We start from the raw sequence: 12,899 nt of genomic DNA, 5'->3' as shown, positions 1-12,899 counted from the left end.
CATGCAGGCTTCTATGTTTTGGGCTCCTTTGCCTCAGAAACATTAACAGCTTCTTTAGGCTTCTGGATCTCCTTTCGGAAGACTTCCCTCATGCTCTCCAAGTCCTTTATTTGAGAACTGGGCATTTAAAGGGAAGTGGCTGCAAATTCCTCACAACCTGAAGTAAGGAAGTTTATGGTTTGAAAAGAAAAGAAAGGCAATGGCCAAAATCAGATGGATAGGAAATTCGGGATTCAAAGGCTGGGAGACCCACTTGCATATAACCACCCCACAGTGGGGTGACTCTGTGAGTGCCTAGAGAAGTGGGGCCTTAGTGAACTGAGCTTCTTTTAGTAGACCTCATTCTGTTTTGTGTAGGACAAAAACTCATTTATTGAGTTAACTAATGCAAAAAACTTAATATACCTTAAAGGCAATTTTGAAATAAATAATTTTAAAGATTTGCAATGTACTTAAAATTTGAAGATACCAACACATATTGGTAGTGTGCTTTTTTACTTATTATCTCTGTCTGAGAGTGGTTAAATGACTAGTCTAGGAAAAGGTAGCAAGGGGCAAGACCATAACTAGAATTTATGTCTTCTGTTTTCTAGTCCAGTGTGTTTTCCACCTCAGCAAACATGTCCCCAACCTTTCAATATATAGTATTTTTATCCTCATCTCTTATGTGCTAAACATAAAAGGCATTCTTGCTAATGTGTGCAAGTGTAACAGAAGCTCTTTGACAAAGACTAAATTTTTAGTATAAATTTATATGAATCTAGGTGCCTCACAGTATAGCAAATATATAAAACTCTCTGTTAGAAGTTTCAGGGGGATGGTTTAGTTGTCATCCACACCTTTCTGCATTCCTATGGCAGTGAGACTGAGAAAGAGAAATAATGCAGGCGGGATTTGATGGTTCTGAAGAAGACCCTAGGAGTTCTGTGATTGGTTAATGAACCATATAATATGAATGTATTTCTCTTTAAAATGGCTAAAGATAATTTTTTTTAAGGTTCAGTATGAGCAAGTTGAAATGAAAACCATGTAATCACTTCCATGCATTCCAATGATACATTTCAATCCAAACACTTGCATAAATTTTGATGGCAAAATCTAGAAGCATTCTCATTAAAGTGGGCTAAAAGACTATGCCCACTACCAATGTTATTTTTTTAACATTTTCTGGAAAAAGAAATAAGAGCTATATGGATTTGAAAAGTAGAAGAATTCAATATTTGCAGATATATTATTGTTGACGTCAAAAAAAAAGGGAATAAAGTGAAATACTATTATAAGCAATACTATAATTATTTTAGGTGCTAACCAATAATTTTTTTCATATATTTTTTAAAAAGTTGTGTAGGAGTCTTTTGGAACTACATAAATTTTAAAATATTAACATGAAAAAGTATAACTTAAAATACTATTTTAAGAAGAAGAACAGAGAGGACTGACCCCACTAGATATTAAAACCAATTATAAATCTACAATAATTAAAGCTGTCATATTAGTAGACAAAGAAGTTAGTAGACAAAGTCCAAATTAGGCCTAAGACATGCTGAGATTTAGCATGTAGATAAAGGTAGCATTTCAAATGAGAGGTGAAAAAAATGAATGAGAAACCATTTTGAGGAAAATAATATTGGATTCTAACCTCACACTTTATACCAAAATAAATTTCAGACTGATAAAAAATTAAAATATAAAATAAAAATGGATGAAGAAACACAAACAAAACTCAAACTGTAAAACTGGGGAAAAACCTGGAAAAATGTTTTAATAATCTTGATAAGAAAGGGCCTTCAGAAGCATGAACAAACCAAGAAGGGGAAAAAAATGTGACTGATAAATTTGACTAAATCAATGTGAAACATTTCTTCAGGACAAAAAACAAAGCCAAGAAGCAAAAACCCAAATAGGAAAAACATTCATATCACCTGTGACAAAATAGCTTATTTTTAAATATTACTTATTTACCTCTTTACTGTTTGTTCCTTCCTCCCACAAGGTGTAAGCCCTAACAGGGCTTGGTCTGTTCATGTTCATACCTCTTTTGTTTAAAATGGCATATGGCCCTTTTTAGGTGCTCAACACATTTATCAAATAAATGAATGAATGTTAGGAGGTTGGATAGATATCCCATTGCAGTCTACTTTTACTTTTAGGTAAGGAATTGAAGAGATTACATTTTTTACACAAATAAATTTTTTAAGGTTTGAAAGCTTATTCCTTCTGGTTTGAAGTACTTTACTTACACCTCAGATTTTTTTTTTTTCCCTTGGTAAGCTTTTGGTAGCTTTTTAGTTTTTTTACATCAATATACCTGATGGACTGGTGAAGCTCTTTTAAGTATGTTTTACTTGTACTTTCAAAAACAGTTTTATCTCTACATTTACTGAGGTTATATTAATCCACATATTTCCGCCCTGGCTTTGTAAAGAAGAATAGACTCATTTAAGATAACATAACTTGTCCCAAAGTAGAAGGCTTTAATTACCCAGTTTCAGTGTACTAATTGAGACTCACTAAAAGGGAAGTAATTTCTTTGAAATTAAATCTATTCATTTAGATATTATTCAATAGATACTTAAGTATCTATATTAGGTGTATCTAAGGATACAAATAGGCTACAAAACCCCTGCTCTTGAGAGATTTTTGCATCTTACTCATATTTTCTATATAGGCCAAATATATGGAAATACTTGAAGTACAATGTAGTATTTCAGTAAATGTAAAATTTTTAGTAAATGTAAATATTTCAGTAAATTTCAGAATTTTATGGAGTTCTATCACATTTGTAAATGATCTTCATGCATGACAAAATCTTTCTGAACCAAAAAGGATTCTTAAATGTATTCAGTGTTCCATTATTTCAGGGAGAAGCTGGAGATTATAAATGCTGAATCCCAAAGCCAGTCTGAAAATAGAGTATTACATTTATAGCAGTTAGATAGGAAACCCTTGGAGTAAAGAAGAACTGAACTGAGAATTAGGAAATTTGGATACTAATCTCAGCTTTGTTACTAAGTAGTTGTGTTATCTTAGGAAAATTATTTAAACTGAGGCTTCAGTTTCCCTAATGTCTAGAATAAAGCCTTAGATATTCTTTGAAGCTCATTCCAGCTTCAGATTGTAAGAATATTAAACTTCCCTTTATGGATAGCTTTTCAGGATAACATTAAAATTGACCTCTATTATCCATTAAAAGCCAACCATGGAAATTGGAAATCATTTCTGCTCTATTAAAGTGACTTGGTAGCAGATTTCTTATCAACTCAAAGGGTTAAACACATTTTGGTTATAGCACTCTTAAGTGTGTATGTGTGTGAGAAAGGGGAGTAGAATTTAGATAGGCCCATACTTGTCAAAATGATAAAAAGAATGAATGTACACATACAGCAATTATTGATTCTTATTGGCAAGTGTTAGAGCTAAAAATAAAGTGCTTTATGATTGCTAGGGAACGGCTAGAGATAGTGCTTAAAGTACCTTGTTTTGTTGGGAGGCTGTAAAACCTTGTGCAATGGAATATCACAGACTACAAAGAACCAGATGACTGTCATTTTGCCCCAGTGCTTCTTCATTGCTTGGAATAAGAAAATAAGCTGCAAGTCAGACAGATCCTATAATTGGTAATGTTTTTATGACTGCTCACCCCAGGGTAATCAGATTCAGAGCAGGGCTCCTACACCTAACTCTTTGCATGGTAAATTTCTGAATAGCTACTGGGATATCTAACTACTGATTTAAGAATGGAAATGTATTTTATATTGTCTCTCTGGGTATGTGACCGAATGAATACAGTAAATGGGTTATTTTAACATTATTTAGTAACAGGTACTCTAGTAAGGGATTAAAATGCAATCTTGCAATTCCTGGCCCCAAATCTGTCTTTTTTTTTTTTTTTAGAAGATTTTATTTACTTATTTATTTATTTGAGAGATATCAACAGAGCAAGAGAGAGCACAAGTGGGGAGAGGGAGAAGCAGGCTTCCCACTGAGCAGGGAGCCCGATGCGGAACTCGATCCCAGGACCTCGGGATCATGACCTGAGCCGAAGGCAGATGCTTAACCAACTGAGCCACCCAGGAGCCCCAAATCTGTCTTGATTTTATCTCCTGGTGTTGTTTTTTTTTAAATGTAACTGTTAATAGGCTAAGTGCTTAGATCTGTCAACAGATTTTTAGCTATTCCCTACCTTGAGGTCCTTAACTTTCAGAAAAAGAACTGTCTGCTTGTGGCATAGAACACTCTGTGTTTTCCGTACCACTGTCCACATTTTTAGGACCTCTTCTACCATTTCCCATGAAACTTTCCTAATTTTTACGTTTATTGTAGTTTTTTTTTTAAACTGCGTAGTTGTGTCAGCATTGGTGAAGCTAGGTTCTCAAAATCAAGGTTTTAATCAGGAATATATGAAATGTCAAACTTGCCTCTTTAAAAAATAATTTCATAAAAATCACTCAGGATACTTACATCGACAATCAAGAAATCTAGCCAGCACCAGGCATTGGTGAAATATGTTTGAAATCCATAAGCTACCCATTTGAGGAGCATTTCCAGAATGAATATGTAAGTGAAGACCTTGTCAGCATATTCTAGCATGGTTTTGATAGTCTTTCGCTGTTCAATGTATATATCTTCAAAAGCCTGCGAATCAAAAAATGCTTTTATTTTATTTGAATGGCTGGCCTTCCCCAAATACTTGATAAAATTGCTTAGTATAATATTGGATACAAAGCAGTAATTTGATAAATATTGGCTAATATCTGACAAACACCAGACAAAAGCTGAAGACTAAAACTAACAGAAAATATTGGCAAGGAAATGTCAGTATCTTTACTGATTTAGTATGTTCTTTCTTTCCTGCCTCTCACCCCAAAATCTCTATCTCAATTAACTGCTATAAAGACATGCTTTTAGAGAAATAATATGAACTCAGGAAATAACTAGAAGTTCTGTTAATGGGGGATAGACTTGGCCTATTCCAATATTACTTTCAATGATTCCCTGACTGATCTGGCTTATTTTGAAAGAGTAAATTGATTATCCATAAAGAAAACAAAATACACTTTTAGTCCATAAATGTTAATATAATTATTAGGGCGAACTGGATGGTATTTGACATGGAAGTTAACGTCGTTACAGGATGTCTCTGTAAATGGTTGTCTCAGTGAGGAAAACATCTATTAGATAAACACCAGATGAGAAATTCCATCTGGCTGTTCATAGGTCTGATTTATTATGTACTGAATTTTGCATAGTTAAACCCTGGGTGCCATGCTCTGCCAGGCATAGATATACCTCCTCTTTTGCATCTTAAACTCATTGTCTCTTTGTGATATTTTCAGAAAATAAGTTATTTCACTAGAACCTGACTCTTACCACTTTGCATTTCACTTACCAAAGCACCACTGCTGAGAAGAATCATGAAGACGATGAAAGTCTCAAACCAGTTGTGTTCAACAATGCTGTAGCAGGTTTTCCGGAGATTCCACCAGACCTTTCCTTTGCCCTCTTCTATACTTACTTGACAGAATGGAAACTTTTTAATACATCCTAAAATATAACATTAAATATAAGAAATTAGAAAAAAAATATTTTGTACAACATATGGATTCAGCAATCGCATACATACTAAGTGATCACCACAATAAGTGTAGTCACCATCTGTCACATACAAAGTTACTACAGTATTACTGACTGTATTCTCTTTGCTATACTTTTCATCTCCATGACTTATTTATCTTAAAACTGGAAGTTTGTACTTATTAATCCCCTTTATCTATTTTGCCCATCACCCTACCCACCTTCTTTGCTTTCCCACCCACCTCCACCTTTCCTAGAAAATATATTCTAATCTTAGATAGGAAAAAATAAACTTTGTTGCTTTCTCCCATGCCAATCTCAGATCATCATTTACAGGTAACTGGCTACTTCATTCCTTAGTTATCTTCAGCATCCTTCCTATACAGTAAATCATTCTCAGAGGTATATATTTAGCCAGGCACCTAAAATTCAAGGAATAACTTTATCAAGAGTTGCATGAGTATGAATAGTTTCTTTCTTTTTTTTTTTTTAACTATTGTTTTTTTGGTGATAAACCTTTTTTTTTTTTTAAGATTTTATTTATTTATTTGACAGAGAGAGAGACAGCAAGAGAGGGAACATAAGCAGGGAGAGTGGGAGAGGGAGAAGCAGGCCTCCTGCCGAGCAGGGAGCCTGATGTGGGGCTCGATCCCAGGACCCTGAGATCATGACCCGAGCTGAAGGCAGTCACTTAACCAACTGAGCCACCCCGGCGCCCTTAAATATTCATTTTTAACACTAGTTAGAATCTCTTTTTGCCTCAAGGCCATTGGTGTAAATAGGGTCTAAGAACACCTCTCAGGTTTGGGGAAAAGCTGCATGTTCAAATTGTTTATTAATTTTTTGATCTGATCCTGAATTTTTCACTTCCTTCTTTTCATGCACAGAAAAGCCCCCTGTCTTCCTAGGTATCAGCCACTGTCAGTTTTCCCAGTCTAATTTATTTTCAGCCTCAGTGCTTTTCTTAGTTACACCTGTGACTCATCTTGTTAGTCAGTATTGCTGTTCCTTTGTCCTCCCCCTCCTAGTTTTCGTATTATTTCTCATTTCCATCCATTCTTTGCTCTAACTCTGAGCTACTACTCATTGGATTAAATCCAATCACATTGAATCAGCAAATCTTTATTGATTTGTGTGCAAGAGACTGTACTGATCGCTGTGAGAACAACTACTGTTTTGCCTGTCAAGGCTCTACAGTACATCCGCATCCCCAAACAGCTCTGATCACAGCACAAATTAACCACATTTGAAACTGTGAGGGATGGGGTGTAATTACTGCAGCATCTATAAATCAAATCACAACACTGCCAATGAGGTCTGAAGGGATTGCAGTCTGTATCAATGAGATGACATTCCAGAATGCCATTTATCTCATAGGGTTAGCTTCTCCACACTCTGGAGGATAAAGAAAACAACAACAAAAAAGACATGTCAGATCATCTTAATTGTCCAGGCACAGTCACTGCTATAATATAATCTGGAAATATAGATAAATTAACTTTTCAGAAGAAAAGAGAAAAACAAAGATAAACATGCCTTTACCATTTCTTTGAAATAGTTCCCTCAAGTGAGGTATTTTCAGTCGCTGTAAGAAAAGAGGAGAGATTGCATTTTAATCATATTAGAGCTTGTTTACCTTCAGTAAAGCAAGCTTCCGGTTTAAGGTCTTCCTCAGGTTCAATTTCAGCTTGTTCACCTTCTCGGGGTGGAGCAACATCAACTGTGCTTCCTTCAGATGAGCTGGTTGCATTTAATTTCTAGAAACAAAACCCCATTGCAAATTGTGATTTTTTTTCTCCCCTTTTATTCAGCAAATTTGGAAACTCTTTGTCATTGTGTGAAAAAATGATAGTGATCACACTTGACTCTATTAACATTGCTGATAAATTATGTACTAATAATTTAACATAATTAAAGTCCTAATATTTAAAACAATGTAATAACTACTGACCTGACTCAGACAGAAAAAGGTTAGACAGCATTCAATGTGGGTGATTTGGAAAGGATGAATTGTACTGGTTAATTTGTTTTATGATCTCTATTTATATATGGATGCCATATGAAATAGTTTAAAAATTCTCAGGCCATATTAAAAATAGTTTGATAAAAGTTTGGTATGCTGACATTCACTACTGATTATATTAAAATGCATCAAATTAAATTGTAATTTCCACTTCTTACGATGGAATTTTTCAGAGCAAAGACCATTACCAGTTGTTTCTAACTACTGTCCATGTTTCTGTAATTTTAGAAAGGAAGAAGAGCACATTAACATTAGTCACAGTCATTATATTTCAACTTTGAGCTATATTTTTCCTCTGGCTTACATAATCTTCTTACTTTACTAGCAGAAAAATGATGGATCTCTCTCTCTGTCTCTCTTTTTGAACTGCTTAAACGAATTCAATACTTGCCAAAGAATTCTAAATGAAATGGAAATTTCTTCGTATATGGCATTGGGCAGAATCTGTGTAGACTTTTATTAGGAGCACATTGTGAATTCAACATCGTTATCAGGCTGTGGATTTTTCCTTTAAATAAATCGTTGTGACATGTCACATGGTTAGGAAGAGCCACTTTAATGTTACAAGAATAAATATATAAGTACTTTGAGATCACTTGGGAAGACATTATGGATTTGCAGTATTTTATGAAAATGGTTGCAAAGACATGACGTACAACACAGCCTGACCAATGTAAAGCTTTTAGGATGAAAAAACAGCACATGGACATGGTAATGGTTTCTAAGCCCCCTTAACTTTAGTAGCTAAGTGGTAGGGGTCACTCTGCCCTAGCCTTCTGAAAGAGTTAATGTGTTACTGAAAAATCCCCAAATGACTCCCTAAACATTGGTCATATTGGAGGAAATTTGGCTCAAGATTCCTGATTTACTGAAATCATATGCAAATGTAGTTTAATATTTTATAATGTGAACTAGTTGAAAGTACTATCCAGATGATATTTTCTGTGATGTTACTTTGAAGGTGAGGTTAATCATGTCCAACTAAATATATTATGAAAATTAAATATATTATGAAAAAATACTCTAAGTCAAAATATAATTCTATAATAAAATACCTCCTAGTCTGGAGTATGCTAACGAGAGAAGCTAAGCCATCATTTTTGGCTGATGGTTCTTAGGATCATTATAGTGCAAGAGTTTTTACCATTAAATTCCCCTACTTTTTGGAGAGGTGAGAAAGGCCAAGACATATTTTCTTCCCCCAGGATTTTTCTGCTTCTTATAATCAGAATATCTTTATTCTTTTAAGGAAAGCTACCACTGGATAGAACTGTGACAGCTTTTGATATAATGAAGAAAAAACTGAATAGCTGTTTGAACTCAGCAATTAACTCTTCCTTTCCAATTTCACTGGTGGTTGATGGGTTGAACACTATGGCATTTGATGAGTGGCAGCAATAAAATCCACTGCGTAAGTAAATCCAGTAAGAAACCAAATTATTTTGAGATTAGTTATAAAAAATTTCATGTTTTCTTCTTCCTGTTGGTCAAACCGAGTTGGATAATTTCTTCTGAGCCTAGTCACGGTCCACCTCCTCCATGAAGCCTTTCTTTCTTGCATGATTTCTCCATGCTAAATTTTATAGAATGTTAGCCCATTATACTTGTTTTGTTTGATCAGGTATTCTCATGAATATTTATAAATTATATATGTACATAAAATTATACATAGGTATAAATTACATATTTATGTACATAAACATATATACCAAAAATACACACACACATACAAATACCAAAAGACCCAAGCACAGAATAGACACTAGTTATATCAAATTTATAGAGAGCCAATAAATGATTGATTGCATTTTTGAATTACTTTTATAGAGAGAATTATAATGTTTAGATAATTTCATCTCTCTACTTTGTTGTATAACTCAATAATGGCCTTGACAGAAGTTTATTTAGTTGTATTAGAAAATACATTTTTAGTGAATAGGGATTATTTAGTTAATAATATTTTAGCGATAAAAACACATGGTATTTCCAAAATGTTTTTCTAAAATATTGGCAGACATTCAATAAAGAAATACGGGGGAAGAAAGTAATCAGTATATGTGTATATACACACAAATAAATGTATACTTTTCCATTTGAAAACTCTAGAAAACATACTGTTCTCATTTTACCACTGTTAATATAATGTGAAATGTTCAATTTTTTGCATTATAGTTGTCTGCCATATAGTCTACAGGTGTCTTATATTTAAATATAAATACTTAAAACAAACCCAAATGGCACAAGTAATAGTAGCCACTAATCTGAATGACAACTGAATCTAGTCTTTACCAAGTACTGACCTCTGGATGTAGTTTTGTTATTAGTATTGTCTTTAGATATAAATATTTTTGTGAATGTGGTTAACATGTTTGGATATAAATACTTTCAATTTTCTAAATAGCTATGGAGGTTATGCATTTATATATTGTAAAGATTGTAAAGTAGAGGGTCAGTAGTGAGTTTGTTTGCCTCTATCTGCATGTTATTATGAGGCATAACATGTGTTGTTAAAACAGACACCCCCAGCCCCCTGCCAAAACTCCACATGTATTCTGCTCTTTCAAATGATCAGAACCCATTTTACATGGAGAATTGCTTCGCTGTTATTCAGGAGTTTTTCTGATAATAGGGATAAGCTTTTTAAACTTATACTCTGGAAAGCTTCTTAAGGAATGTTCAGAGTCTTTTAGACCCTCATGCACCAAAGCTTAAAAGATAGTTGGTAGGCTAGGGTTCATTTCACTAAGAAGTGTTTTGTGGGGGGCTCCTTTCCCTATGGAGGTTGACATAAAGTTAATTCTTCTTAACTTGGAGAATCAGGCTCATTCATGTTGTAACCTTCATAGGGCACATTTTTTTTTTTTGTCATAAAGTACATACATTTTATTCTCTGAAGTTACAAAAATCTTGTGTCAACCACATAAAATTTCAAAAGTTGTGAATTTATTTACATTTTTATAAAGTAAAGCTTAGAGTGTGTTCTTATTAATGTACAACAATTTACCAATTATGACATACTGCTTGATAAGCTTAAGTCATCGAATATGTAAAGAATTTTACTACTGTCTTTTTAAATAATTAATTTCTGCCCTAAAAACTACTTAAGCATTTAAAATCCTATGTGTTGATATAATACCATCTATGTAATCTAAACATTTCCTAATTAATTTCAATTCTTTGGCAGTCATACTCTGGTAGAGTATAATTTGTGATACATCTTATCATAGCCATACCAAAATGACTTCCAAATTTATTAAAAGCATGTAATTGATTTAAAAGCAAGTGACTGACAATAAATACAAAGAATAACTTACTTTCTTTATATTGCCATAGCTGTGATACTACAATGGTATAAAAAAAAAAAGCAAAGAAACCTGAAATGAAATTTTCCATATTAAGGAACTCAATACTATACTAAATAACTAAATTAACGCTTGTTCAGAAGTAGTTAGAAAAATATAATTAGTTATATAGGCATAACTATAGAAAGCTTGATATAAAACCGTATAGTACAAGTTCAAACTTGTGTTCTTGTACTATTTTCTCCTTACCCCTCCAATATTTTATGGCACTTAAGGTTTGATTCTTCCATCCCTTGTAGAAAGTACTGAGTCTACAGAGGGATGATGGCTTATGCTCTACAAATGCACACTGGAAAGCAGGTTTTAAGATGCAACATTCTCCAGGCCTAATTCAGCCACAGAAAACATGCCTGGCTATAGCAGAAGCCTGGCGCAATACTGTGGAAGCCGCACGCTTATCCAAGAACCATGTTCTCAAAGACATGGTACCTGAATATGAAGTTTTCAAGAAGATTAACTGCAAATACCATTCATAAGAAATGACAGAATCAGCACCCATAAAGGCCATGAGACCATTTTCCCCTCTAATAACATGAACTTACATAGAAATTCCCCTTTGTGATGAATATTGCTCTTGATTTTTATCCAATTAAATAATGAAATTTAACTTTCAGAGATAGAAGAGAATGTTAGCAACTGGCCTACTTCCACTGAAATGCGCTTACATTTCATTTATTTTCAATCAGCTATCAAATGTTTGACTCTCACAAACTGCTGTATGATTCAAGAGGCAAAAATAAAAGATTCAGCCATTACAGATTGCCTTTAAAATCTAGCCATTTCTCTCACAACTTCTGAGTTTTGTTTTACAAGTAGAAGAGGAAAATCTTTTGGTCACACATACTATCAGGGCCTTAGTCTGATCTTTTGGATATGCATATCCATATCTTGACTTATGATCACTTAAAGAACAGGTAGACACACCAGGAGGCCATTGGGCTGCTTGTCCACGGCAGGAAGAACAAGATTAAAACCAATAGCTCTCTTTTCTAGACCACTTATTAAATGGTTCAAAGTATAAACCACCTGTATGTGGTTTTGCCTCAACATATTTTAAATGTGCAACAGCCCTGGTGCTTCTTTAATTTTAAAATGGCCTTAATAACAACATGATTTTTGAAAGTGCAAATAATTGTGTGGTAGTTGAAGAGTAAGGTAAAAGGGCATCAAGAAGCCAAAAGAAAAAGCTGGTTTATCTTGAGAAGATAAAATTTCCATCTAAACTAGCCTTAATTAGGTTTTATTTCAACAGAAGTACATGAAAGCACCAAAACAGTTCTTTGAAGGTCAAGATGGGTTTAAAATGGTATTCACATACTCATCTGTGCCTCTGGAAGAGTTGCCTCACGTTCAGTTTCACAGAGAGTGTGTTTGGAAGACACTGAGAGCAAGACAGAGAAAGCCCAGAGGTACTTCCATTGCTCTCCAGATTCTGAAAAAAGAACATAGTGCCTTTTCCAGAAGGGCACGTGCTTGGGATTTTAATCAAGTATCTATTTTCAGTTTCCATGAAGGCTTTGAAAAGGAGAGAATACTGTTATAAACATGATGTAGAAGATAATTTTCCAGTACCATTTAATTCTGTTCTGCTTGTGAAGAAAGAATAAATTAGATTTTTTTCACTGGCCGATGTTGGTTTACAGCCCCAAACTAAAAGTAAGTGCTAAGTAAAAATTGCATAAATCAGGGATCTATATATTTTTTTCTACATTTCATTAATAATTTTATCTCTAAATTTGTTGCATTCTCCAGCTAATTCTCAGTTATCCCTAAGGAAGAAGAGAATAGGTATGAATTAAACCTAGAGACAACCCCAGACTCTAGTTAGATATTCTTTTTCACCAAAAGCATTGAAATTGCCAATACTCAGGAACTTTCTTCTACCTTTGTAATTTCCCTCCCAGAACCCCCACTCTGGCTGAGATTCCAGTAAGCACTGA

At 34.0% G+C, this 12,899-nt stretch overlaps 1 protein-coding gene across 7 annotated transcripts in view; it reads right to left on the bottom strand.

The window, feature by feature from the left end:
* The window catches only part of SCN3A (sodium voltage-gated channel alpha subunit 3), a 115,662-nt gene that overhangs the window by 12,309 nt on the left and 90,454 nt on the right, over positions 1-12,899 (bottom strand). For all 7 annotated transcript variants that reach the window (XM_032409178.1, XM_032409193.1, XM_032409199.1 and 4 more), the window contains 3 exons: positions 7,211-7,331; positions 5,390-5,544; positions 4,462-4,635 (listed from right to left, as the gene is read on the bottom strand). In XM_032409178.1, coding sequence (XP_032265069.1) covers positions 4,462-4,635; positions 5,390-5,544; positions 7,211-7,331 — 450 coding nt within the window. The remainder of the gene's footprint in view (positions 1-4,461; positions 4,636-5,389; positions 5,545-7,210; positions 7,332-12,899) is intronic.

Source organism: Phoca vitulina, unplaced genomic scaffold, assembly GCF_004348235.1.
Source record: "Phoca vitulina isolate PV1807 unplaced genomic scaffold, GSC_HSeal_1.0 scaffold1, whole genome shotgun sequence".
Lineage (NCBI taxonomy): Eukaryota > Metazoa > Chordata > Mammalia > Carnivora > Phocidae > Phoca > Phoca vitulina.
This window is presented reverse-complemented; position numbering and strand designations above follow the sequence as displayed.